The sequence below is a fragment of the Indicator indicator genome, chromosome 6 (assembly GCF_027791375.1).
Source record: "Indicator indicator isolate 239-I01 chromosome 6, UM_Iind_1.1, whole genome shotgun sequence".
NCBI lineage: Eukaryota > Metazoa > Chordata > Aves > Piciformes > Indicatoridae > Indicator > Indicator indicator.
The window spans coordinates 43,890,276-43,914,200 of NC_072015.1; the positions used below are offsets into that span (position 1 = coordinate 43,890,276).

The 23,925-nt window shown below is 52.3% G+C and overlaps 1 protein-coding gene across 1 annotated transcript; it reads right to left on the minus strand.

Moving 5' to 3' along the window:
- Window positions 1–12,662: 12,662 nt before the first annotated feature.
- LOC128967695 (olfactory receptor 14A16-like) lies at window positions 12,663–13,601 on the minus strand. The gene has a single exon (XM_054381895.1). The coding sequence runs from the start codon at window positions 13,593–13,595 to the stop codon at window positions 12,663–12,665; it is 933 nt and encodes a 310-aa protein (XP_054237870.1). The 5' UTR covers window positions 13,596–13,601.
- Between the last annotated feature and the right edge of the window lie 10,324 nt (window positions 13,602–23,925).

The window sequence follows — 23,925 nt, forward strand, 5'->3', positions numbered from 1 at the left end:
GTTTTGTGTGGCCTCCCTCTGATTTTAACCCACAAGCATTCAACCCTTTCATCTGCAACCTCAAGTTCTGAGGCATCAAAGGATTCCCTAATATGCAGGGCCACCCCTCCTCCTCTTCTCCCTTGCCTGTCTCTCCTAAAGAGCTTATAACCCCCCAGTGTGGTACTCCAATTGTGAGAATCGTCCCACCATGTTTCTGTGATGGCAACTACATCATAGTTCTCCTGGTGAACCAAGAGTTCCAGTTCATCTTGTTTGTTGCCCATGCTGCGTGCATTGGTGTACATGCACTTCAGCTGGGCTGCTGATTTCACCAGTTTGTGTGGTCCTCCCTCCTCTCCAGGGAGACTGGTTTCCACACCCACCCCCTTCAGACCTAGTTTAAAGCTCTCCCAATGAGTCCTGCCAACCCCAGTGCCAGCACCCTCTTACCCTTTCTAGATAAATTCAACCCATCTTGGTCCAGCAGGTCAGGTGCAGTAAGAGTTGCCCCGTGATCAAAGAAGCCAAAATTCCTCTGCTGGCACCATCTCCTAAGCCAACTGTTGATGGTGTGGGTTTTCCTGTTCCTCTCAGTGTACACCACAGCTGCTGAGGGAACTGAGCAGAACACCACTTGAGCTCCTGCCCCGTCAATTGATTTCCCAAGGGCCTTAATTTCCTTTTTAATCTTCCTGGTGCTGCTCTTTCAATTTCTTCACTTCCAGTCTGGATTACCAGCAATGGGTAATAGTCAGAGGGCTGGATTAGTTTAGGTAACCTTTGGGTGATGTCCTTCACCCGGGCCCCAGGTAGGGAGCACACCTCCCTATGGGATGGGTCAGGACGACATATGGGTCCCTCTGTTCCCCTCAAGAGAGAGTCTCCAATAACTATAGCCTTTCTCTTTTTCTTTGTAGCACTGGTCCTTAAGGTTTGGGGGGGCTGCTTCGTCTTTGGCATCTCCTTGATTGGTTCCTCTACAATACTCTCATCCACCTTGCCCTCAGCCTGCAGAGTCTCATAGTTATTGCTCAAGGGCAGCGGGGGAGGGGAAGAGGGTCGGGGTGCATTCCCTTTACTTCCCCTGACAGGGACCTGTATCCATCCTCCACTGCTCCCCTCAACTGGAGAGGGTTTCAAAGCCTGTTCCCACATATCCAACTCCCTTTCACATTCTCGTATGGTCCTGAGCCTTGCTACTTCTGCTTTCAGCTCAGCCACTTAATCCTTCAGCTCAGCTACCAAATTTATGAGAAAATTCACCTGGTCACACCTGACATAGGTGTCTCCTTCACCCTCCACACCAAGTGCCAGGCTTGAACACTCACTGCAGCCAGAAGCCTGAACACCAGCATGCTTGCAGAGAAACTCAGTCTGAGAACCTACTGCATGTTTAACACCCTTTGTCCGAGTTGCTACCATGGTAGGTACCTGCAGACAAGAGATCTTAAGATCAGAGATTTTATTGAGGGTTGTGGGTTTGTTTGGTTTTTGTTTTTTTTTTTCTCCCCTGTACCCTGTCAGCTGACCTGGCATGTGCAACCAGGCAAGAAACCTATAGCTCACCAGCCAAAATGGCGTCGCGCGCTCAACTCCGCCGGGTTTTAAAAATTCCCGCGGCTGACGTCACAATCCCGAGCAGGCACGCGAGAGGACGACCGCTGGTTGTCGCTCTCTGCCAGGGGCCTTCCGCCCCGCAAACCCCAAAAAGAAACGAAAAGAGAGAGAACCCAAAGCAGGCACAGCGGACCCGGTGTCGATCCCGATCAGCTCACCAGCCAAAATGGCTGCTTCCTTCTGCTTGAGTCCAGAGCAAACATTCACAAAGCTTCAGCATCCTTTGACTTGGTGCTGGCCCTTGGTGCAGGTCGTGCCTGAAGAATGTCTGACTGGGGGAGATGCTGGACACAGCTGCTGTGATCCAGGAGAGCTCCAAGGCTCTGGCTTTAGGGTCACATTTGGCAGTGTTGGAGATCCGTGACTGTCATCAGATATTTCCCTGCTGTGCCTAAGTTTGGATGTTGAACTATCCTGCAATCTTCTGCACAAACCCTCCAGTTTTTGGCTTCCAAAGTTTTATATCACCCCTCTGTTGGTTGTGATCCAGATCCAGATGTACTGAGCTGGCAGAAGACAACAAACTCCTAAGCTATAGGGAGAGCATTGCAGGGGTGGGAAATTGAGGGCCCAGCACACCAAGGAGACTCTCAGTGCTCTGCTTCTGTTTTTCCCAATCCATGTCTGGTTTACCCTGGGTAGGTTCATGACCTAGGAAAGGAAGGAGGGTGTCGTGGAGAGGGTGAATAGGAATGGAGGATGGTGATTATTAATTATGAATTATGAAAATATGCTTTATGAAATTATTGTTTATTATTATTAATATTCAATTAATTACTTTATATATATTGATTCGGATGCACGGTTGTAATAATATAGACCATAACTGATTTAGTATTTACAATCATACCCAATTATAATATTTACAGTCAATTTCTAATTAAGGGAACGAAAGGGTGCAGTTCCAACACTTGTCCACTAGATGGAGACTCGACAAGGCGCTTGTGGCTGCTAGCTATGTATAGAGCTATTTATAACGTTATCACGAGGCAGGTTAAGCTGGAAATATCACACGGCTATGGGTGGGCGCTTTGAATAGAACATTACTAAATGTTACACACATGAAAGATACATGCAGCGAGACAAATTGCCGGATCACACGGGCTCGCTGGGTATCTGCTTCTGCCCGAGGTTGGCCCCGTTCGGGTGGCGCTTTCTTTCTCCCTCCCGGCTCTCCCTCCCCCTCTGCCCCCAGCCTGCCGGGGGGGGGGGGCAAGGTTGGCTTTCTCCTCCCGCGGTCTGCGGGAAGGGCAGTTGGCTTCTTTGTCCTCCCACGGTCTGCAGGGAGGGGTGCGGCTCCCTGACCGGAGGACGGCTCAGGAAGGTCAGGTCTTTTCGGGGCTCGGCCCTACGAACGAAGACGTTTTTCCCATAGGCAGGTCTCTGGTGGGGGGTGCGGTGACGCGATGCTTCCCCCACCTCGGCTCGGCTCGAGGTGAGCTGACTGCTGCTTCTCTAGGCGACTGCTTCCATTTAAATTATAATGGTACAGTCATTGCCTTGACTTCAATGGAGAGGCTAATCTTTGCTCTCTCTTTTCCCTCGGGGAAAAATCCCAGGTGTTTCGCCCTGACACGGGCTGTGGAGCGGCCACAGGGGGTGGCTCCTTTCACTCCCGCAGTCTGCGGGGGCCACGCAAGATGCATTTCTGCTTATTTGGCTGCTTAATTAGCTTGCAGCGTTTCTGGACAGCCAGGCTTGGGCTAGTCCTTCCCCCTTTGGGTTACAGCTTACCCTCTCTGGGGGCTTCCCTCAGTCCTTTTCGACTGGGTCTACGTCGCTTCTGGCGACGGGGTCATCCTTTGCGGGTCCTCAATGCACACTCGGTGGGCTGGCTTCCATGTTCACAGAGGCTTCCCAGTACGCTTGCGTGGGAGGCTTATAGCTTACTCAATCGTGAGTTGCATGATGGATGAAAGCAGAAGGAGAGAGCAATATGGCACCAAAATGGAGCAATACTTATAGACACTCGAGGCTGGACTTAGCCAATGGGCACACTTGCCAACAACCTGCTTCCACCTGTAGAAAGGTGAAGCTAGATTTATGCCTTTAGATGGACAGAGCATAGGCATCCCATTGGATGGGTGCCTGCTTCTTGTTTGCCCCTTAGGAGACAGGCAGGCACCTGAGCCTTTTGTCTTCCCTTCCTGAAAGGAGGGTGGAAGGGGGACTTCCCAGAACATGTTGGGACAAGTTAGCTGGTATCAGGGGGCATAATTCTGGGCATGTGATGCCTTCATGACAGAGGGGGAATGGTATCAGCTCTCAAGTGGGCTTAGAGTTGCAGAGGGATTTCACCACCACAATGTGTCCCATGACTAAAGTGCATTTACCTCACCCAGAGAGTGGCCATGTGGTTGCCTCTTGCCCACAGACAGAGAATGTTATCATCCAATCAGAATGGGGAAGAAATTTGGTGGTCAGGTAGTCTCCAAAGTCTTCTTCAATGTGGTTCAGTGACATCAGTACACAGGAAACAGTTTTGATGGGAAATGTCTGCAGCAGTGTGACTTGCTTGGCCATCCTCCTAACTCTAACTCCAAACCAATGTTGAACAGCAAGCACAGAGCAGAGCAGGCAGGAAAATCACAGTGGCTGTGACATCAGGGGCAGTGTCCCTGCTGCTGGACACCATCCAAACAGCACTTCCCACCATCACTGTTCTCCACTCCTCTTGATCACTTTTAGAACTCAGTCTATTTCTTCAGTGCCATGGGGGGCTATGGAGAGAGTCTTTTGTCCTGCTTCTCCTGGTTGTTGTAGCAGGCTGATGAAATCAGGGTGGTGGAGGAGTTGTTGGATTGTAGTGAAGTTCTATTCAATGGGTGTAGTTTGTAGCTCATGATACATGTGGTCAAAGACACAGCATGGTGAGTAGTTAGTGGTGCAGAGAATTTTGAATCACAGCCAATCATTATAGAGACATCACACAGACAGAAACTGAACTGATTGCTGTGGGGGTGTTCCAAGTTGTGTAACCTATTGTTGTCCAGGCCCAGCTGGTTCCACCATGTTGAGCTATGATACAAACTAACAGAGCAGGTGAGAGCAGGACCACAGCTGCATGGTGAGCCAAGGGGCCTAGACCTGCAGAGCCTGTGGCTATTTGTGAAGGCTTAGGTAAATGTTACAATTCCCCTTTCCCACAGCCTATCCCCACTCAGCTCACTCTTGTATCTTGATTTTCACAGGGGATCTTCTCCCCACTTGCCTTTCCCATCTCCTTCAAGGATGCAGCACTTTGTTGTTTCTCACTCCCATCTTTTCTCCTGTGGTTACACATCTCTTATCACCTCCAGAGCCTCACACAGACATGAAGGCCATCAAAACATTTCATTATCACTCCCTTTTTGGGTTCCCACAGATTGGTTCTATTGCAAACTAAGTCACTGATCAATATGGATCTACAGGATCCATGGACATGGTCTCTGCACACAGTGCCCTGTGGCGTGTGTGGGGATAGTTTTAAAGACTGTCCATGGAACCCCAAACACAAAACCCAGTTCTGGGTTTGGTCATGGTGAAGTTACACCAACAACCTGACTTTGGTTGGGTTGTTGTGTTACAATAGTTGTATTCTGGTTTGGTAAAATGGGTGTAAAAGATTCTTATTTCATCTGGTTCCTGGTGATTACCTGCATCCAGTTTGCATTTTCTCTTCTGCCATGGCTTGCAGCTGAGCCACCTGATGAGAGCTGTCCCAGCCCCAGCCAGGTTTTCTGTACCTTTCATTTCCATGTAAAACAAAAGAGAGCTGGGCCTGACTTGTTCTGTGGTGTTTCAACACTTCCAGTGAATCTCAGCAGCACCTGGTCTCAAGGAGCTTGTGCTGGGGCCATGCTGAGTGTCTTTACTGTGCTGAGCAGGAAGAGAGGAGTGGGGAAGTGATGCGGACTCACTGTACACGACGTTGTCATTGGTGTCTGTCCCAACTGATCCATGCAGTGAGGGACAGTGTCTGTTATCAGCACTGGCTTGGTCACATTCCAAACCACAGCACCATGGGAGCTGCTGTGAAGAAAATTGACTTCTTCACAGCCAAACCAGGACAATCTTCTCCCCATTCCATACACTTTAAAGCATGCTTATGTTTGATCCAATACTTCCTTATTCACTACCACCCCCTTCCTACCCTGTCATTTCTCCACCGACATCATCATTCCATTAGTCTGTGGCCACCCCTGTCAAATGTCCACAGGATGTCCCTAGAGCTTATTTAGTGCATGACTTTGGTTGTGTCTGGTCACTCAGGCTCACAGGATGTTAGGAGTTGGAAGGGACCTCCAGAGATTATCATGTCCTGGTATTGGTATTGGTATTGGTATTTTGGTATTGTTCAGCCTGTGCTCCTGAGCCATGAGCTCACAGAGGGCCCATGACCTGTCCCAAAGCACAGATCCAGACCTTAACACTGCTAACTCCATTGCAAAGGGCAAGTCCCTCTCTTTGCCTTCCAGGCCAGTCCACACCTGGCTTCACTCCTACTGTCTGCTCTCACACCACCTTTGCTGTCCACAGGAGGCTGCAGCTCACAGGATCCACACACAGACATCTGACTGCCCCTCCGTTCTGCACACTGCACACAGCAGCACTCTGGCACTCCACAGAGGCACCTAGAAGCACTGATTGCCCAGGAAGGACTTCACAGGCTGACCGAACCACAAGAGTGTAGTTGAGATCTGAAGGGACAGGACTAGAGCCAACATGGGTCCTTGCAGAGCACCACTGGTGACTGGCCTCCAGCAAGACCTCATGCCACTGCTCAACATTCTCTGGGCCTAGCCATTCAGCCAATTTCCAACCCACCTCACTGTCTGCTCCCCCAGCCTGTGCTTCACCAACTTCTCTGTGAGCATTTTATGGCAGACAATGTGGAAAGCCTTCCTGAAGTGCAGTCCTTGCAGACACTGCAGTTCCACATATGGTGATTCCTGGTCCCAGCTACAATTCAAAGACATTGGAGCCTCTGTAAAAGAAAAGAAAGGAAAACTACTCAGTTTTATCTTAACTGGCATCACTTGATTACAGCTGGGTACTGTTGGTAGCATCATTGCTGTTGTCCCAGCCTCAGGCATTGGAACCAACAGCAGCTGGCTACATACTGCAGGTGTCTGGGCAGTGCCTGCAGCTGACACTGAACTCCTGTGAACTATGTCAGGGAGATGGAAGTGTTCCTGACTGGCCATACTCTGTTCTGTTCTGCTCTGCTCTGCAGTGTTTGGCACACTGGTGCAGTGTTGGTGTTCAGTTGTCTACAACCAGCTGTGAGCTGCCACTGTCTGTTTGGCTTTGCAGTGCCCAAAGAGGAGACTGACAGGGAGCATGACCAGGACTGATGCTATCTCTTTTCTCCAAGTCTGTTACCATCCCTCACAGCCCAGGTGTGCAGCTGCAGGCAGAGGGCACTGCTTTAGAGTTGTGATTTGTGATGTGGGGAAGGGTGCTGAGGTCTCTAACAATTGTGTAGGTTTCACTGTGTTGTTGCTAGCCACACTGCTCTGTGCTCCTTGCTTGCATCAAGCTTTGTCCCATCTCTGCATCGCGATAGGGATTCTATACAGAATCAGCAGGAACAGAAGGATTCTGTGCAGAGTCAGCAGGTATGCTTTAAGATCCTGCAGCCGCGGCTGTGTTCGTATTGGCAGCAGAGGGAGGAAGAGACTGTGCCTCGTTAATGGTGCCTGCCTGCATAGCCATGGCTGTTATCTCAGATTCTGGTAAAGTTCCCGGAGCTTCTGGCAGAGGTCCTGCTGCTGCTGCTACTGGCTCTGAGTCAAGGCTATTGGCAGCTTTCTCACAAGCCTCCTCTTCCCCGCACTTAACTGTGATCTCCTGGACACTGCAATCAGAATCAGAACCTAATTCCGAATCTCTCTGAGCTTTTCTATGTTTCCTTTTATGTCTACACAGGCTGCAAGAGCAAATAGCCTCATGTCTTTCTCGAAACAGTGCTACCAGTAGCCATATGATTATTACAACAAACACCAGATTCAACCTTAGCATAAAAATCAATTTAGGATTCCATTGGTTGACATAATCCTTTGCAAGAGGAATAGCAAACTCAAATGCTTCTGCTGGCAGATTTGTAGTTGAGTTACTGTATCTTCCTAGTCTGATAAAACCATAACAGAATTCAACAAGTTTTAGTAACTTGTTCTTAGCCCAAAGAAATGACTCATACGCCACATATCTCACAATCTTGGAGGCCTCTCATGGAGGAAATGGCCCATTTGTAGACCACCAGAGTCAGACAAGAATAAATAAAATTACAAACAAACCAAAACAGCTTCATTTTGCTTCCTAATCTGATCAGAAATAAATCACACAAGTAATCATCTCGCGTTGGAGTGCCAAAATAAACTTGTGACAGTGTGAGATCTGAAATCCCCCCCACCGACAATAACCAGGCTAGCCCAGTCTGGAAGAAAATGCAAGCTGTATTGACAAGCAAATCTACAATCTATGATGAAATGCAATAAATATGTACAAAAATGCAAAATTCACAACATTTACAAATACGTACAATCAACAGAAAAGCACAACCACACTCCTTTTGCTTCCCCCAAAGAGGGGACCTCCCAAGAGGCCTTCTCCCCAGACCCCCCCTGGCAGAAGGGAGTCAAGAAGCACAGAGGCTGTTAGCTTGCCAAGGTCAGTGTGTTATCTTCAGCCAGAAAAGAAGAAGCAGCAGCCAGACAGAAGCCCAGCAAGCTGCAAACTCAGACTCTGACTGCCCCAACTCTGTTTTGAGTTCTTAAACATTTCTAACTATCCAATGGAAGTGGTTAGAATAATCATTATTTTGCTTTCTTACACCCAGTAGTGACTTATTTATATTCTTTAGCTTTCTCTGCTTGAACTTTGAGAAGAAAAATTAAAAAGACAGCCTTTAAAAGCATCACAATCTGAGATAGCTGAATGGACTATGGACTTTATTCACTCATTGTTGTAGACATTGTTTTAAGAATCAAGAATCAAGAATCAAGAAGGTTGGAAGAGACCTCAAGGATCATCGAGTCCAACCTGTCACCCTACACCTCATGCCTATCTAAACCATGGCACCATGGAGAATAGTAGCAGCCAATGGAATTGTTTAGAAGGGGTGGATTTTGATGGTTGAGGGCTGAGGGCTCAGAGCTGTCTTTGAGGGCTGTGGCATAAGCCAAGGCTGAGGAGAGGCTTTGGTGTCCTGCTGAGAGTGCTGTGCAATGTCCATTTGAGGGCCAGCTCTGAGGGGCAGGATTTGTCTTGGGTCTGGCATGAGGGCTGGGGCTAAGGGGAAGAGGTCACTGCCATGGGTAAAGGATGGGACAAGGTTGAGCAGTGATGGGAAAGGCAGAGTAAGGGCTGGGCTTGGGAGGGGCTGAGCTGGGAGTGTGAGGTGAGGGATGGCCTCAGCTCCATTTTGTTACAGCAGGGGTCTGGATTCAGGGGAGGAACAGGGAGTAGGGGTGGGGACTGGTTAGAGAGAGTGTGAGGAGTCCATTCTGTGCTGGGAGGGAATCAGGAAATGGAGCTTAGTACAATAAGGGGGCCCAGTCTTTGATGGGAGGAGCCAGGGGACCCAGTTTGTACTGGGAATGAGGTAAGCAGATCCATAGGGAGGCTAAAGCAATCCAGTTAGTACTGGGAAGGAGCTTACTTTGTACTGGGAGGAAGCCAGTGGATGCAATTTGTACTGGGACAAGGTCCAGTATCTACTGGGAGGAGATAAGAGGATGCAGTTTGTGTTGGATATAGCCCAGCCTGTACTGGCAGGGCTTGAATCACAGAATCACAGAATCACAGAATATTAGGGGTTGGGAGGGAGCTCCAGAGGTCATCCAGTCCAACCCCAGTGGCAGGGCAGGATCACCCAGGGCAGGTCATACAGGAACACATCCAGGCAGGTTTGAAAGTCTCCAGAGAAGGAGACTCCACAGCCTCTCTGGCAGCCTGCTCCAGGGCACCAGCACCCTCACAGCACAGAAGACTCTCCTCAGGTTGGGGTGGAACCTCCTGTGTTCCAGCTTGTAGCCATTGCTCCTTGTCCTGGCACTGAGTCAGGGACAGGGGTGGGTTTGGGAGCAGGGGATTAAGGCCAGGGGAGTAGTAAGAGGTGAAGGCAGGGCTTGGACTCCTGGGTAGAGAGAGGGTGAAGGCACCAGGCTGCACTGGGAGAACACCAGGGGTTCCAGTCTGTAATGGGATGGAGCCAGGTGTGTATGGGGAAGGTGTCAGAGGATCCAGTTTGCACTGAGAGGCCAGTCTGTGCTGAGAGAGGTGAAAGCAATCCAGTTTATACTGGGAAGTGACTCAGTCTGCACTGGGAGGAGGCAAATTGATCCAGTTTGGACTGGGACAAGTCCCAGTGTGTGCTGAAGGAGATCAGAGGATGCAGTTTGTAGTGGGACAAGTCCTGGTCTGTACTGAGATAGGATTAAGGATTTCAGAATGTACTGGGAGGGAGCCAGGGGATACAATTTGTAGCGGACTGAAGCCTGCTCTGTACTGGGATGGGATCAGGTAAGCCAGTTTGTATTGGGAGATGTTAATGGGACCCAACTTGGACTGGGATGGGGCTCAGACTCTACTGGGATGGGGCCAGAGGAGCCAGTTCATACTGGGATGGGTCCCAGACTGGCTGGGAGAGGTAAGGAGATAGAGTTTGTTTGACTGGGAGTGTCCCAGTCTAGAGCTGGGAAGGCTTCAGGTGGTGCAGCTTTTACTGGCAGCAGGCACAGTCTGTACTGGGAAGCAGTCCTGTCGTCTGGTTTGCACTGGAGGGATGCAGCTGGAACTGGGAGGGGTCCAAGGCTTCACCTTTGCTCTAGGACCAAACCATGTCTGTAGTGGGAGGAGGTCAGGGGATCCAGTTTGCACTGGGATAGTCCCCAGTCTGTCCTGAGTGATGCCTTTGGATCCATTTCTTCTGGGACAGGTCTCAGGCTGTCCTGGGATGGGATCAGGACACCAGTTAGTACTGGGACAAGGCCTAGTGTGTACTTGGAGGGAGTCAGGAGATGCAGTTTGTACTGGGAGGGAGCCCAGTCAGTACTGGGATGGAAGCAGGGAAGCAGTTTACTCGCTGGGGGATGCAGTAGGTACTGGGAGGGGACCAGGGAATGCACTTTGTACTGGAATGGGACCCAGAGTGTGCTGGGATGGAGCAAGAGGATCCAATTTGTGCTGGGGTGAGGCTGTGTCTGCTCTGGGAGGGGACCAGGGGGTTGAGTTTGTGCTGGGACAAGGTCCAGTGTGTAGTGGGAGGGCTCAGAGAGACTCAGTTCATACAGGGAGGGAGCCCCAGTCTGAACTGGGATGGCATCAGGGTTTTGCACTGGAACAGGGCCCAGTCTGTACTGGGTGAGAGCTGACCTGCTGGAAAGCAGCTCTGTGCAGAAGGCCCTGGGAGTGCTGGTGGCCAACAAGTGCCCCAGGAGGCAGCAATGTGCCCTTGGTGGCCAAGAAGGGCAATGGTCTCCTGGGGTGGCTTAAGAGGAGAGTGGGCAGAAGGTCAAGGGAGGTTCTCCTCCCCCTCTACTCTGCCCTGGTGAGACCACCTCTGGAGGATTGTCTCCAGGTCTGGGCTCCCCAGATGGAGAGGAAGTTACTGGAGAGAGTCCACAGGAGGGCTGTGAGGATGCTGAGGGGACTGGAGGGGACTCCTCTGCCAAGGAGAGGCTGAGAGCCCTGGGGCTGTATGGTCTGGGAAAGGGAAGAGAGAGAGAGGATGTGAGCAGTGCATAGAAATAGCTCAAGGGTGGGGCTCATGGGGCTGGGGCTGGGCTCTTTTCAGTGGCATCCAGAGGGAGGACAAGGAGCAAGAGGTACAAACTACACCAGAGGAGGTTTCACTTGAACTTAAGGAGGAACTTCCTTGGTTAGAGGCTGCTGGAGCACAGGGACAGGCTGCCTGGAGAGGTTGTGGAGTCTCCCACTTGGATATGTTCCTGGAAAGCTGACTAGGCACAGCTGTGTTAGCAGGGGGGGGTGGACAAGATGATCTCCAGAGGTCCCTTCCAGCCCCTACCATTCTGTGACTCTTTGAGTCTATGATTACAGAGAAACTCTCTCAGAAACCTGGGGAGAGTGGCCAGTGGTCATGAGAGACACTGCAGGGTGACAAAGGCCCTGAGTCCCCATCCTGTTCTGCCCATGCCACCAAGGACACAGAGAAGCCTCCTTCCTCCTGAGTGTCCTTGATCCCTTCCCCAAGGCCCAGCACTGCACCAGAACCACCAGGATGAGTCCTCAGCCCTCATGGGCATGCCACAGGAGTTACACACAGAGGTTTTTATCTCCCAGCACTTTTCAGCTCTGCCCAGCTCCCCAAAAGCTCTTCCCACCTCCCCTGCCCACTCTCTACCACCAATGAAGCCTCCCTGGCACAACCCAGCCTGGTCTGGCACTACAGCAATTCCCTCCAATGCAGGGCACTTGGGGCTGTACCAGCAAAACCCCAGCCCCTCTGAAGGGATCAGCAGCTCTTGGGGGATGGGGAGAAGGGAGCCCAGAGGTAGGGGACATCCATGGCACAAGGCATGAGGAGATGGCCTGGTATGATGGCAGTGCTGCTCTAGAGCCCACCTCTGTGCCAGCAGTGCCCCTGGCCTGTCCCTGCCTGCAGTGCCAGCTCTGCCACACAGCAGCACAGTGCCCAAGCTGCCAGAGACCTCAGGCCTTGCCCCAACACAGAGGCTCAGCAGGAGAGTGTGGAAGGGAAGAAAGAGCAGCTTAGGACAGCCCAAGCTCTGGGGCTCCCTGGCACTGCTGCTGTGCTGGGACTCTGCCCCTCCACCTCTGCACACAGGCACTGCCCTGCAGCTCCACAGAAGGCTTGGAGGAAGGAACTCAGAGAAAACAGTAACTGGAGAGTACTTTACTGTACTGAACATAGAGAGGGAGCACAGCTCTTCATGTCTGCAGTCTCTGGGTCACCCCAGACAGGACAACACTGAACCAGAAATGGTCTGAAGAAAGATATTTGTGTGGAAACAACATTCTGAGATGGGTAACACAGCAGCCAGACTGGTCCTGCAGTGAGTGACATCAGAACTGCTCTGCAGGAGAACACAAACAGTTTATTGCTTCTGAAAGCAGCCAGGGATCAGTTTGCTCAGGGCAGCCTTCAGCTCCTGGTTCCTCAGGCTGTAGATGAGAGGGTTCACTGCTGGAGGAACCACTAAGTATAGAACTGCCATGGCCAGGTCCAGGGATGAAGAGGAGATGGAGGAGGGCTTCAGGTAGGCAAACATGACAGTGGTGATAAACAGGGAGAGCACAGCCAGGTGAGGCAGGCAGGTGGCAAAGGCTTTGTGGCATCCCTGCTGAGAGGGGATCCTCAGCACTGCCCTGAAGATCTGCACATAGGACACCACAATGAACACAAAACAGACAAATGCTAAACAGATACTGACGACAACAAGACCAAGTTCCCTGAGGTAGGATGTGGAGCAGGAGAGCTTGAGGATCTGGGGGATTTCACAGAAGAACTGCTCCACAGCATTGCCATGGCAGAGGGGCAGGGAAAATGTATTGGCTGTGTGCAGCAGAGCATTGAGAGCCCCACAGGCCCAGGCAGCTGCTGCCAGGTGGACACAAACTCTGCTGCACAGGAGGGTCTCATAGTGCAGGGGTCTGCAGATGGCAACATAGCGATCATAGGACATGGTGGTGAGGAGAGAAAACTCTGCTGAAAGGAAAAAGTTATAAAGAAAGACCTGAGCAGCACATCCTGCATAGGAAATGTCCCTGGTGTACCTGAGGGAATTGGCCATTGATTTTGGGACAGTGCTGGATATGATACCCAGGTCAAGGATGGAGAGGTTGAGGAGGAAGAAGTACATGGGGGTGTGGAGGTGTTGGTCAGAGGCTATGGTGATTATGATGAGGCCATTGCCCAGCAGGGCAGCCAGGTAGATGGCCAGGAAGAGGCAGAAGTGCAAGAGCTGCAGCTGCCTTGTGCCTGCCAATGGCAGCAGGAGGAAGTGGGGGATGGAGCTGCTGTTGGCCATCTGCTGCCTCTGCCCATGCAGACCTGTGCAAGGAGGAAAAGGCAGGGACAAGTTAGGGAACACTTCTCTCTGCACACCAAGATTGCAGTGCTCACAGAACACCTCCTCCCTGAGCTGCAGCACCAATGGATCAGCTCATTCCCCACCACCCCCAACCTCTGGCATCTTCAGCACAGCTTCCAAGGCAGCTTGGACACTTAGTTTCCATGCAAACAGCTCTGGGGCAGGACCTGCAGAGTCAGAGTCAGAACATAAAGTGACCACATGGCAACAGCAATGCCCCAGAGCAAGAGTCCTGTGGATGGCTGGAGAATGAGGGAAGAGCAGTGCAGTGCTGCAGAGACAATGAAGGGAAGAGAGAAAGGCAGGGGGGCTTGGGCTGAAGCCTTCTCCTTGCCCAGCTCTGCTCTCTGCAGCTCCCAGGATGGCACTGAAGAGCTTTTGTCAGCCTTTTGTGTGCACACTCCAGGAACCTTCAGCTGAATGTCAGCTGCCAAGGTGTTGACTGATGCCCTGGAGCCCATAGCTTGGAGGGCACTGCCTCTGCTGGGGAGGAGAGGAGAGCAAAAGGTTGCATTGGAAGTGTGTCTGCAGTGCAGAGAATGGCACAGAGGTGCCTGATCCCCCTTGGCAGGGCACCTCTGGCAGCAGATTCCTCTCCCCCCCTGCCCAAGTCTCTGCTGCCTGCAGCTGTCCCTGCCAGGAGCTGCATCTCTGCGCCCAGCTCTCCTCCCTGTCCCTGCTGACAGAGCCCATCCCACCTGCTGTGTGCTCAGCTCTGCCCTTGAAACCCCTGCCAGCAGCAGGACACTGTCCAGGGGAAGCTCTGGGTTTCCTGGAGCTGAGCAGCAGACAAAGACTGAGAGTCTTCTGCAGAATAGAGAAATAAACTCTAGTCTCACACTGCCCACCCAGCACACCAAGGGGATCAACATTCAAAGCCAAGACTCCTTCCCTTCCAGGAAAATGCTGCCTTGATGTTCTTCTGAAAAGCCTCCTCAGAAATGCCCAGGGGGGAGCTAGAACTGTGAGCAGCTCTGCCCAACACAGCTCCCTCCCCACAGCACAAGGACCCTGCCCTGCCCTCCCCTGCCCTCCCCTGCCCTGCCCTGCCAGGGCTGTCTCCTGCCTCTCACAGCTTCTCCCCACCACGGTAGTGTCTGGAGCTCCCTGGGTAGGCTGAGAACTGAGGCTGGCAGGCAGCAGAGTCCCTGCCCCAGCACACAGCCCCTGGGCTGCAGGGACCCTGCTCTGAAGGACAGCCCTGCCCAGCCCTGCCTGCACCCCAGGGCTCCACAGCTCTTCACAATGGCCTGAGAAGAGCCTCTGGACAGGAAGATTTCCTTACAGCCCCAATCAGCTGTGGCTGTGCCAGCTTTAGGAGATGCCTCCAGGACCTGCCCTGCACTGCCCTGCCCTTCACCCACAGACTCACCATGTCAGTGACTGCAGTGACTTCTCCTCCATTTAGCACTCAGTCACCCTCCTGGACAAGTTGGACCTCTCTCTGCCTTCCTCATCTTCCTGAGATCCTCTGGCCATGCCCTCAACCCTGCTGTGCGGTTCAGAGGAGCTGCTCCTGGCCAGAACTGTCTCTTTTGTCTGCTGCCTGCTTGCCTGAAGCTCCCTCCACCCATGGAGCTCAGCCCAGCTGAGCAGCAGAGGACCAACCCAAGGCATGTAATGATCCCTCTGGTGGCTTTGGTGCCACGTAAACATCAGAGACTGAGAGGAAGATGATGAAACCTGTCAAGAAGTTTAAGTCAGATTCAAACTCTGAAGTTTCTTGTGGTGTTGATGGGTTCCAGTGAGGACTCTACTGGGAAAGTGTCTCCAGGCTGGGGTTAGAGGAGGGAAATGAAGGCTGTGCTGACAGGTCAGCACTGTCAGAGGAAGGTCTCTCTGATTCTGAGTAAACCTTGAGGTGTTTCATTAATGCAAAGGGTCAAACCCTGACCCTTGGCCCCTGGACAGGCAGATCCTGTCCCTCACTCACCCCTCAGGGCTCTTCCTGGAGCAGTGGGATGTGGAGAAAAACAATGTCAAGGGCAGGACTATGACAAAACCCCTGCCAGGCTCCTGAGGATGGACAAGGAGGCAAGGAGGCCCCAGGGCTGGCAGCAGGAGTTGTCTCCTCAGAGGCATCAGTGGCACAGCCAAGAGCCAGAAGCAAAGGCATGAAGAGCTTGGCTCTGCCAGGAGGCTTTCAGCTCTTGCACAGCCCTCTGGCATCTGCACCTCAGGCTGTCCTCTGCTGCTGCATGTCCTGAGCCTCTTTCCCTGCAGGCTGGAGTCACCTCCCCAGCTGCCTCTCCTTGCTGGCACCTTCCTTTACTGCTGTCTCTCCAGCCTTGCTGCGTGTTCCTCGAAACACAAAGGCTTGAGCTGCTCCAGGCAGCTGCTGGGTGATGTCTTGCCCCACAGCACTGCCCTTGCAGTGACATTTCTTTCTCTTCATGTCCAGTTTGGACCTTCCCAGCTCCACTTCATGCATTTATTTCTTTCTCTTGCACTTTGTCACTCTGTTGAAATGTCTCAAACCACTCCTCAAGCACTCTCAGGCTACTCCTCTGCTCTCCTCAGTCTCCACACCACTAAGCTCACAGCTTTCATTCTCTATCTCCTGCTCATGTGCTTGAGTCTTCCAAACCCCTTTTTGGGAGGTCTCTGGGACCTCACCAACGCATTTGCAGATGAAACCATAGTGGTCATAGGCCAAGAAAAAGACTTTTTACCAAGCCCTGTCCTGGGTGGACAATGGACAGTGATTTGGATCTAAAAGAAGGGTGATTTAGTTTTGATTTAATAAGAAATATTTGATGGTGAGGGTGGCAGGACACTGGAACAGGTTGCCCAGAGAAGGGAAGGTCCATCCCTGGACATAGTCAAAGTCAGAAAGTTTGAGCAAGGTGAACTAGTTGAAGTTGTCCTTGCTCTTGTTCAGGATGTTGAACTAAATGCTTCCTTCCAAACCAAATCATTCCATGATTCTTTGGTTCTGCTCTCTCCAGCTGCTTCTCCACAGGGCTGCAGATAGCTCCATCCACCATGGAGGTGTTTGCAGCTGAGCTAGTCCCCAGCACCCTCAGTCAAAAGGGATTCTTGCCATCTCTAGGACATGAATGGCCATGGGTGTGGAGAAACAAGTCATAGAATCAGTCAGGGTTGGAAGGGACCACAAGGATCATCCAGCTCCAACCCCCCTGCCATGGGCAGGGACACCTCACACTACATCAGGCTGGCCAGAGCCTCATCCAGCCTGGCCTTAAACACCTCCAGGGATGAGGCCTCAACCACCTCCCTGGACAACCTATTCCAGGCTCTCACCACTCTCATGCTGAAGAACTTCTTCCTGACGTCCAGCCTGAATCTCCCCACTTCCAGCTTTATTCCATTCCCCCCAGTCCTATCACTACCTGATAGCTAAAAAGTCCCTCCCCAGCTTTCTTGTAGCCCCCTTCAGATATTGAAAAGCCACAATAAGGTCACCTCGGAGCCTTCTCTTCTCCAGACTGAACAGCCCCAACTCTTTCAGTCTCTCCTCATAGGAGAGGTGCTCCAGCCCTCTGATCATCCTCATGGCCCTCCTCTGGACACGTTCCAGCATGTCCATATCCCTCTTGTAATAAGGGCTCCAGAACTGGACGCAGTACTCCAGGTGGGGTCTAACCAGAGCTGAGCAGAGGGGGAGAATCACCTCCCTTGACCTGCTGGCCACACTTCTCCTGATGCAGCCCAGGCTCTGGTTGGCTTTCTGGGCTGCAAGTGCACATTGACAGCTCATGTTGAGCTTCTCATCCACCAGCACCCCCAAGTCCCTCTCCTCAGGGCTGCTTTCCAGCCAGTCCCTGCCCAGCCTGGATTTGTGCTTGGGATTTCCTTGACCCAGATGCAGGACCTTGCACTTGGTCTTGTTGAACCTCCTGAGGTGGGCTTGTGCCCACCCCTCCAGCCTGTCCAGGTCCCTCTGGATGGATCCCTTCCCTCCAGCCTGTCTGCTGCACCACACAGCTTGGTGTCATCAGCAAACTTGCTGAGGGTGCACTCAATGCCTCTGTCCATGGCACCAACAAAGATGTTGAACAAGACTGGTCCCAGGATTGATCCCTGAGGGACTCGACTTGTCCCTGGCCTCCATTGGGACATGGAGCCATTGACAGCCACTCTTTGGGTGTGGCCATCAAGCCAGTTCTTTATCCATCTGGTGGTCCACCCATCAAACCCATGTGTCACCAGTTTGGAGACCAGGATATGGTGTGGGACAGTGTCAAAGGCTTTGCTCAGGTCCAGCTAAATTACATCAGTTGCTCTCCCCTCATCTATTAATGTTGTCACCTTGTCATAGAAGGCCACCAGGTTTGTCAGGCAGGATTTGCCCTTGGTAAACCCATGCTGACTGTACCCAATCACCTCTTCACTATTCTTCTGTCTCAGTAGTGTCTCCAGGAGAATCTGCTCCATGATCTTACCAGGCACAGAGGTGAGACTGCCTGGCCTGGAGTTCCCTGCTTCTTCCTTCTTCCCCTGTTTGAAAATGGGAGTAATGTTTCCCAGTTTCCAATCAGTGGGGACTTCTCCAGACTGCCAGGACTTTTGGAATATAATAGAGAGGGATTTAGCAACCTCCTCTGCCAGTTCTCTCAGTACCTGTGGGTGTATCTCGTCAGGTCCCATGGACTTGAACACTTTCAGGTTCTTCAGGTGATCACCAACCTGATCTTCACTTATGATGGGCAGTTCTTCCTTCTGGTTCTTGCCATTAGCTTCCATGACTATTCCAGGAGTGTGGCTGGAGGCCCTTGCAGTGAAGACTGAGGTAAAGAAGTTGTTGAGAACCTCAGCCTTCTCCAGGTCACTTGTGACCATTTCACCTGTTTCCTTTCTGAGGGGGCCCACACCTTCCCTAGTCTTCTTTCTACCATTAATATACCTGTAGAAATTCTTAGTGTTCCCTTTGCCCTCCCTGGCTAGATTCAATTCAAGCTGTGCTTTGGCTTTCCTAACCAGCTCTCTTGCTGCTCAGGCAGCTTCCTCATATCTCCCCATTCCAGCTCTCCTTTCCTCCACTCCTTGAAGAGTTTCCTTTTAAGTGATAGTGTGTCCAGCAGCTCCTTCCTCATCCAGGCAGGCCTCTTGGCATTCTTGCCTGCTTTTTTCTTTGTTGGTATACATTGCTCCTGGACACAGAGGAGGTGGTCCTTGGATACTGACCATCTGTCCTGGGCCCCTCTTCCCTCTAGGGCTTTGTCCCACGACTCTTTGGCCAGCAGATCCCTGAAGCAATCAAAGTCTGCTCGCCTGAAGTCTAGGGTCGTAAGCTTAGAATATGTCCTCCTGGCTGCCCTGAGGATCTTAAATTCAACTGCTTCATGGTCCCTGCAGTCAAGGCTGTCTCTGAGCCTCACATGGGTTACCAGCCTTTCCCTGTTGGTGGGAACAAGGTCCAGCATAGCACCTTTTCTTGGTGGTTCCTCTACCATTTGGAGGAGGAAGTTGTCATCTACGCATTCCAGGAACATCCTGGATTCCTGGTGCCTTGCTGTGTTATCCCTCCAGCAGATGTCAGGGTAGTTGAAATCCCCCATGAGGACCAGAGCTTGTGACCTGGAAGCTGCTTCTCTTTGCCTGTGGAGGGCCTCATTTGCTTGGCTCTGCTGGTCAGGTGGCCTGTAGCAGACCCCTACAGTAACATCTCCTTCCCCTGTCTTGCCTTTAATTTTAACCCATGCACTCTCAACCAGCTCATCATCCTTCCCCAGGTGGAGCTCCACTGATTCCAGCTGCTCACTGACATAGAGGGCAACACCTCTTCCTCTCCTTCCCTGCCTATCCTTCCTGAAGAACTTGTACCCATCTATCCCTACATTCCAGTCATGGGAATCATCCCACCAAGTGTCAGTAATAGCCACTATGTCATGATATCCCAGCAGCACAGTGCCCTTAATTCATCCTGTTTGTTGCCCAAGCTGCGTGCATTTGCATAGAGGCACTTCAGCTGAGCTGGCCCTGTCCTCCTCTTGTGCCAATTCCCCTTGATTTCCACAGAGTGTCCTGGTGCATCATTTGTGGCTTGCCTCAGGGCAGCAAGTTGAGAGCCCTCACTAGCTCTCCATCCCTCTGGTGAGCTGCCCCTCTGGTGAGCTGCCCCTCTGTATGTCACTGGCCAGCAGGAGACTGTTAACCCCTTCCCCCCTTCAAATCTAGTTTAAAGCCCTATCAATAAGCCTTGCCAATTCCTGCCCCAGGATCCTTTTCCCCCTCTGGGACAAGTGCATCCCATTTGTTGTTTGCAGCTCTGGTGCCTTGTAAACTGAGCTGTGATTGTAGAACCCAAAGTCCTGTCAATGACACCAGCCCCGGAGCCATGAATTGACCTCTTGGCTCTTCCTATATATTCCCTTGTCCATCACTGACGTTAGAGGGATAGAGGAGAACGCAACCTGAGCTCCTGATCCCGTAAGCAGTTGCCCTAAGGTTCTGAAGTCTCTTTTAATTGATTGTGAGCCTCTCGTTGTTACATGGTCACTACCCACCTGAAAGACCAGAAGTGGGTAGTACAGTTGGAATCATAAGCAAGCACAAGCAGAAACGCATCTTGCGGGAGATAAGAGGAGCCACCCATCTATAGCCCCTCCACAGCCCTGTGCCGTCAGGGTAATGAAACCTGGGATATCCTGAGAGAGAGAGAGAGATCCTCTCCGTGAGATCAAGCCAAAGACTGCATTATCACCTTAATGAGAAGCAGTCGCTGAGATTCGTCATTGTCAGCTCACTTTGAGCCAAGGGGGAAGCACCGCTTCACCGCACCCCTCCCTTGAACCCGTCTCTGGGACCGGAGATGGCTGGCCCAGCCTTCCAGGAACTATCACCTCGAGTACGAGGGCTGACTCCTGGACCGGCCCTGCTGGGCTGACTCTGCTAAGAGAAATCACCGATCACTGGAAAGCCTCGCCCCTCCATGGCCACGGGAGGAGAAAGCAAGCTGCCCCTCCTGCGGGAGGAGAAGGAAAGTCACCCCGCCCGAAGAGGCGGAAGGAGAAAGAAAGGCACCTCCCAGATGGACCAGCCCCGGGCTGGCAGCCAACAGCCAACAGACAGCTGACAGCAGCAAGCAGCCAGCATAACCCAGCGACTTGCCTGGCTACAAAGATAGACAGAAGGTATCTTTCCATGTGTACAACTTTCAGTAACATTCTCTTCAAAGTGCCTGCGCGTAGCCGCGTGATATTTCCAGCTTGACTTGCCTTGTGATAACATTATAAATATCTCTGTATATAGTTGCAAGCCGTCAAGTGTCTTGTCGAGTCTCCATCTAGTGGACAAGCAGTGGAACCGCACCTTTCGTTCCCTTAATTAGAAATTGACTCTGTAAATATTAAAACTGGGTAAAATTCTATATACTGAACCAATTATGGACTATATTTTTATAGCCGTGCATTCGAATCAATATATATAAGGTGATTAATCAATTATTCATAATTCTAATAATTAATAAACAGCTCGTAACTAATAGTTCATATTTCATAATTAATAACCATCATCCTCCATCCCTAATCACCCACACCTGGACAATGCCCTCCTGTGCTCTCCTGGCCGTGCTCCTGCTCACACAGCCCAGGACACTGCTGGCCTCCCTTGCTGCCAGGCCACAGCTACCTCCTGGCCAGCTCCTGCCCAGCCAGACCCTTCCCATAGGGCTGCTCCCAGCCAGACAGCCCCAGGCTGTGTCATGGCCAGGGGGAGTCTCCTGCAGGGGCAGAGCCTGGCCCCTGCCTTTGCTGCCTGTGCTGAGGCTTCTGCCTGCCAGTCCCTGCTCTGCTCCTCCTGGAGCCCTTGCCCTGAGCACAGAGGCCTGGAGACGTTGCCAGGGCAGGCTCAGGCCCAGCAGGCATTGAGTCCCTCAGGCCAGCATCAGTCTCTGCTGCTGCTCCATCCCCTCCCATCCCACAGCATCTCCTTGCTCCCTCTTGGGCTCTGACACAGTCACTGAAGCTCTTCCTTTTGCTCCTGACTCTTCTTGCAGCCACCAGCCCCAGGGAGCTTTGCCTTTGCCACAGCCACACTGCACAGCAAAGGCCATGGCCAGCAGCTCCTTCTCTCTGCCTGTCCCTGCTGCCACCCCAGCAGCTGCTTTGTGGCCACTGTCTGTGCTCTGTGCTGTGTCAGCCCAGCCCTGCTGCCCCACGGCTGCTCCCACAGCCCCACTGTGCAGGCAGAGCACAGCACAGGCTGCAGCCAGCCTGAGGAACATTCCCCCTGACATGATGCCCACTGCAGTCCTTGGCCCTTTGTCACCTCATGGCCTTCCTCTTAAGCAGCCTCTCCCCTCTCCTGCAGAGGCCATGAGCCCTGGAAGCCTTCACAGTCAGCTCTGCTGCAAGCTCTGCCAGGCTCTGTGCCAGGAGAGAGGCTGGGCAGGGCTGGATGCTCCCCGACACAGGCCCTGGACCCAGCAAGAGGATGCAGATGTGAGGGCTGTGAGCAGCAGGGCCGGCTCTGCTTAGAGGCCTGTGGCCAGTGGTGTTTCCCAGGGCTCAGTGCTGGCTCCAGTCTTGTTCAGCATCTTCGTCAAGGAGCTGGATGAAGGAGCAGAGTGGAGCCTCAGCAAGTTTGCTGGTGACACAAAGTGGGAGGAGTGGCTGAGCCCTGCCAGGCTGTGCTGCCATGCAGTGACACCTGGAGAGGCTGCAGAGTTGGGCAGAGCAGAAGCTCCTGGAGTTCAAGCAGAGCAGCTGTAGAGTCCTGCCCCTGTGAAGGAGCAACACCCTGCACCAGTGCAGCTGAGCAGCTCCCTTGCTGGGCAGGAACTCTGTATGGGAGGACCTGGCAGTGATGGTTCCTCTTGAACCAGCAGTGTGGCCTCCTGCCCAAGAAGGCCAAGGGATTTCAAGGGAGATTTCCTTCCCCCTTACTCTGCCCTAGGAAGGCCTCTTGTGGACTATTGGCTCCAGGTCTGGGCTCCCCAGTACAAGCAGGACAGGGAAGTACTGGAGAGACTGCAAGGGTAGGACAAAAGAATGCTGAGGAGACTGGAGCAGCTCTCTTCCAAGGGGAAGCTTGCTGTGGTCTAGGATGTAAATCAGTAGTGGTAGAGAGGCAAATCCAAACTGGGCAGGGGAAGAGCAAACCAGTTCCTATTGGCACATGGCCCAGTCTAGGCTTGGAGGGGAGAAGGAAATCTGAGTTGTACTGCAAAAGGTCCTAGACTGAGCTGGGATGGTGCCAAGGGATGCAGTTAGTACTGGGAAGGGATACAGTGTGGCCTGGGAGGGGGTCAAATTATCCATTATCCATCTGGAGGGATCCAGTCAGTACTGGGAGGCTGAAGGGGATCCAGTTTGTACTGGATTGAAGCCTTGTCTGTACTGGGATGGGATCAGGGGAACAAATGAAACTGGGACAAGGCCAAGTGTGTCCTTGGAGATTTCCATGGGATCCACTTTGGACAGGACTGGAGTCCAGGCTGTACTGGGAGAGAAGAAGGGATTCAGTTTGTCCCAGGACCTGCCCTGTCTTTACTGGGAGGGCTTAAATGAGCCCAGGTTAGACTGAGATGTTACCAAGTCTACACTGGGAGGAGATAAAGGCATCGAGTTTGTAGTGGGACAAAGTGATCTGCTGGAGAGCAGCCCTGTGGAGAAGGACCTGGGAGTGGTGGTGGACAACAAGTTCTGCATGGGACAGCAATGTGCCCTGGTGGCCAAGAAGGCCAAAGGGATGCTGGAGTGTGTCCAGCAGATCCAGGGAGGTTCTCCTCCCACTCTGTGCTGCCCTGGTGAGGCCACACCTGGAATATTGCATCCAGTTCTGGGCTCGCCAGGTCAAGAGGGACAGCGATCTGCTGGAGAGAGTCCAAGGGAGCACTACCAGGATGCTGAAGGCACTGAAGCATTGCCCTGTGAGGAGAGGCTGAGAGCCTTGGAGAGCTGGAGAGGAGGAGACTGAGAAGGGATTTGATCAATGTCTATCAATATCTGAGGGCTGAGGGTCAAGAGGGGTAGGGACAGGCTCTGCTCAGTTGCACCCTAGGATAGGACAAGGGGAATGGATGGAAACTCCTCAACAGGAGGAGGAACTTCAGTGTGAGGGTCACAGAGCACTGTCACAGGCTGCCCAGAGAGGTTGTGGAGTCTTCTTCTCTGGAGCCTTTCAAGCCCCATCTGGATGTGTTCCTGTGACCTGTGCTGGCAGGGGATTGGACTTGATGATCTTCAGAGGTCCCTTCCAACCCCTCCCATCCTGTGAGCTGTGACCCTGTGAAGGCTTAGTCTGTCCTTGGAGGGCTTAAAGGGACACTGTTAGTGCTGGGACAGGGCCCAGGCTGTAATGG

Excerpts from the sequence above, each read along its gene's own strand:
- LOC128967695 (XM_054381895.1), bottom strand. The coding sequence starts at position 13,595 with ATGGCCAACAGCAGCTCCATCCCCCACTTCCTCCTGCTGCCATTGGCA.